General features: G+C 22.4%; 1 protein-coding gene across 1 annotated transcript; it reads right to left on the bottom strand.

Moving 5' to 3' along the window:
• Nucleotides 1-4: 4 nt before the first annotated feature.
• Nucleotides 5-1,540, bottom strand: LOC111534088 (pyridoxal kinase-like). The gene is made up of 3 exons (XM_023200725.1): nt 616-1,540; nt 231-276; nt 5-104 (listed from the first exon to the last, which is right to left on the bottom strand). Exons 1-3 carry the CDS (start codon nt 1,534-1,536, stop codon nt 34-36), a joined length of 1,038 nt encoding a protein of 345 aa, XP_023056493.1. The 5' UTR covers nt 1,537-1,540; the 3' UTR covers nt 5-33.
• Between the last annotated feature and the right edge of the window lie 1,567 nt (nt 1,541-3,107).

Here is a 3,107-nt window from a genome sequence, read left to right on the forward strand (position 1 = left end):
AAAAAAAAAAAAAAAAAAAAAAAAATAAGCATTTTATATAGAAACGAGTTCCTCCTTAATTAAATCCCCAATTAGTCCATCAGTAGCAATTATATCTTGATTTTCTAAAAAAATACAATTATAATGAATAAAAAAATAGCAATAATAAAAAAAGAAGTAATGGTAATGAAAAAAAAAAAAAAAAAAGAGGCAAAAAAAAAAAATATATATATGTATTTTTTTTAAATTACCTATTATACGCAAATCCATAGAACCAACACTATTTTTTATGACATGCTAAAAAAAAAAAAAAAATAAAATAATAAAACATTTTAAGTAGATAAAGTATATACTTCATGATGAAAAAAAATAAAAAGAAAAAACGATATACACAAACATACATATTAGCATGGGTGTACATAAACATACGTATTAGCACGGGTATAAACAAATGTACGTATATTAGCACAGATATACTAACACGTATACATATATATATATAGGCACAATTTATCAGTGTACAATAGGCAAAAACAAAACAAATGAAATTCGTTCACTCCATTTTTAACTATTTTTTCATTTATTTTAACTACTGTTTTTTTTTTTTTTTTTTTTCTTAATTAATTAATTACTTACTTGCATTATATTCAAAACCTTTGAAATTATTTTCAAAATATTTCCTTTTTGTTTGAGTATAAAAGATAGCAATAACGAAGTAAACAAATCACCAGTACCACATATGTCAATATCACAGCGTGGAATTTTAAATTTAAAACAAATGAGTTTTTTATTATTATTATAAAATCCAACATATAAATATAAATTTGAAGCATCAAAAGAATAACGGACAGATGTTACTATTATAATTTTAGATCCATTATTTAATAATTGATCAATTGATTTTATAACATCTTTTTCATTATTTATTTTAGTATTTGATAGTAGTTCTAATTCAAATTGGTTAGGTGTGATTATATCAGCATAAGTAGTGGCTTTTGTATATGCTTTTACGACATCGCTATCTACGTATACTCTTCCATTGTCACCCATTACTGGGTCACATATCCAGAAGTAGTTTAAATTTATTATATTCTCAATTAAAAGCTCAACTTGTTCTTTTTCTTTATTTTGTATTTTTTCTATATTTTCATTATTCGTGATTATGTTTTCTATTTTTTTTTTTTTTTTTAATTCTACAATAGCATTCATAACAATATCAACACAATCATATGTTTTCATATATCCTGTTAAAAATGATATTTGATTAGTATTAGTTGTAGAGGTGGCAGTAATAACTGTTGTAGTATGATTGTTGGTATTACTACTATTGTCGGCGAATAAAATATCTTTGCAGAATTCATTTATTATATTTTTTAAAGTATCATTTGATATTTCAGCACCTATATGTTTGTATTTGGAGTAGTATTGAACTGTGTTTAAAATTTTAGGTATATGTCCTCTTCTTCTTAATACAAAAGTCCCAACATTGTTGCCACAAAACCCATCAAACACTTGGGATTGAATCGATACAATTATTTCGCCATTTTTGTTATCCATTGGATTAACATGTATATATGTCATATCATGTAAGAATATAATAAAATAGTAATAAAAATAAAATAGTAATAAAAATAAAATAGTAATAAAAATAAAATAGTAATAGAAATAAAATGGAATAAAAATAAATAATAATATGATGGGCAAAGTAAAATAATAAAGGTTAAGGTAAAAAAATAATGAGAAAATAAAAAACAGATATAAAAAGATCAAGTCTCCAAACCTAAACGATTTCTTAAATTTTTTTTTATACCTTTTTCTCATTGTGTTTAAAAAAAAAAAAAAAATAAGTATGAATAACAATTTAAATGAGTTTAAATAATGTAGAAGTGTGACCTTAGTTATTTACATATATATATATATATATATACATACGCATACCCATACATTTGTTTTAACATTTTAACAATAAAAGAACAGTAAAAAAAAAAAAAAAAAAACAAAAATCATTTAATAATGTAAACATTTAAAATAAAATTGGTTTATTTGATTAGATAATAATTTTTATATATTCTACACAAATGAAAAGTATTTTTTACGACGATTTGACGAATCCGCTATAATTTATATAAATATAAAAACATATACAATCACACGTGTTTGTAGAATTTATTCGTCTAGTTTTTTCCTTTTTTTAAGAATATATAGCATATACATTCCCTCAAAAAAAAAAAAAAAGATTATATTTTTGGGCACACCAAAGCATTATGCAGTTGTATGCATAAAAGTTACGCACTTCTGTCCGATTAAGTTGCAATTAGATACATACGTATACACATGCATATATATATATATATATATATATATATATATGTACCAATCCGCATAGACTACTGTTGTATACTACTCATACAACACGCTTCGAAACGAAACATAAACTAAAGCTTAACTCTAGCTTCTCACTTTTTTTTTTTTTTTTTTTCACATATATTTTTTACCTTTTTTTAATGCCAAAAAAAAAAAAAAAAAAAAACAAAACATGCAGTTGAACTCTGTAGAAGCAAAAAAAAATGATAACATATGTTACGAATTTAACAAACTACTTAATATTGTACATAGTAACAATAACATTAATTCGATAAATATACCAAAAAATGAGCCATTAATAAATGAAGACATTGTGTTTTTAAAAGAGAATGAAAATGATAAAAAAAAAAAAGAAAAAAGTATCTTTTCCAATTTATTTAAAAAGAGGAAGATAATTAAAATAAAAATAAAAAGTGGATATGTGTATGCATATAAAAATAGCAATAGATTTATACACAAATGTGAAAACATACATATACATAAACAAAATAAAAAAAGAAAACGAAGGAAACGAAATAGCTATAACATGGACAAATATAAGGACGCATCCCCAAATGATATGATTACATTATCATTGTTTAATAAATCAACATTACAACGTTCACTTATCAATAATATAAAAAAATATGTCAACTATCAATACAACATAAGTAAAAAAGTGTGCTATTCTTGCTTTATATTAAAAGAGAGAAAAAAGTGCAATAATAAAAAAAAAAAATTATGTACAATTAATGAATTTTTAAACTTTGAAAAAACGACCAAAT

This window comes from Piliocolobus tephrosceles, unplaced genomic scaffold (genome assembly GCF_002776525.5).
Source record: "Piliocolobus tephrosceles isolate RC106 unplaced genomic scaffold, ASM277652v3 unscaffolded_14868, whole genome shotgun sequence".
NCBI lineage: Eukaryota > Metazoa > Chordata > Mammalia > Primates > Cercopithecidae > Piliocolobus > Piliocolobus tephrosceles.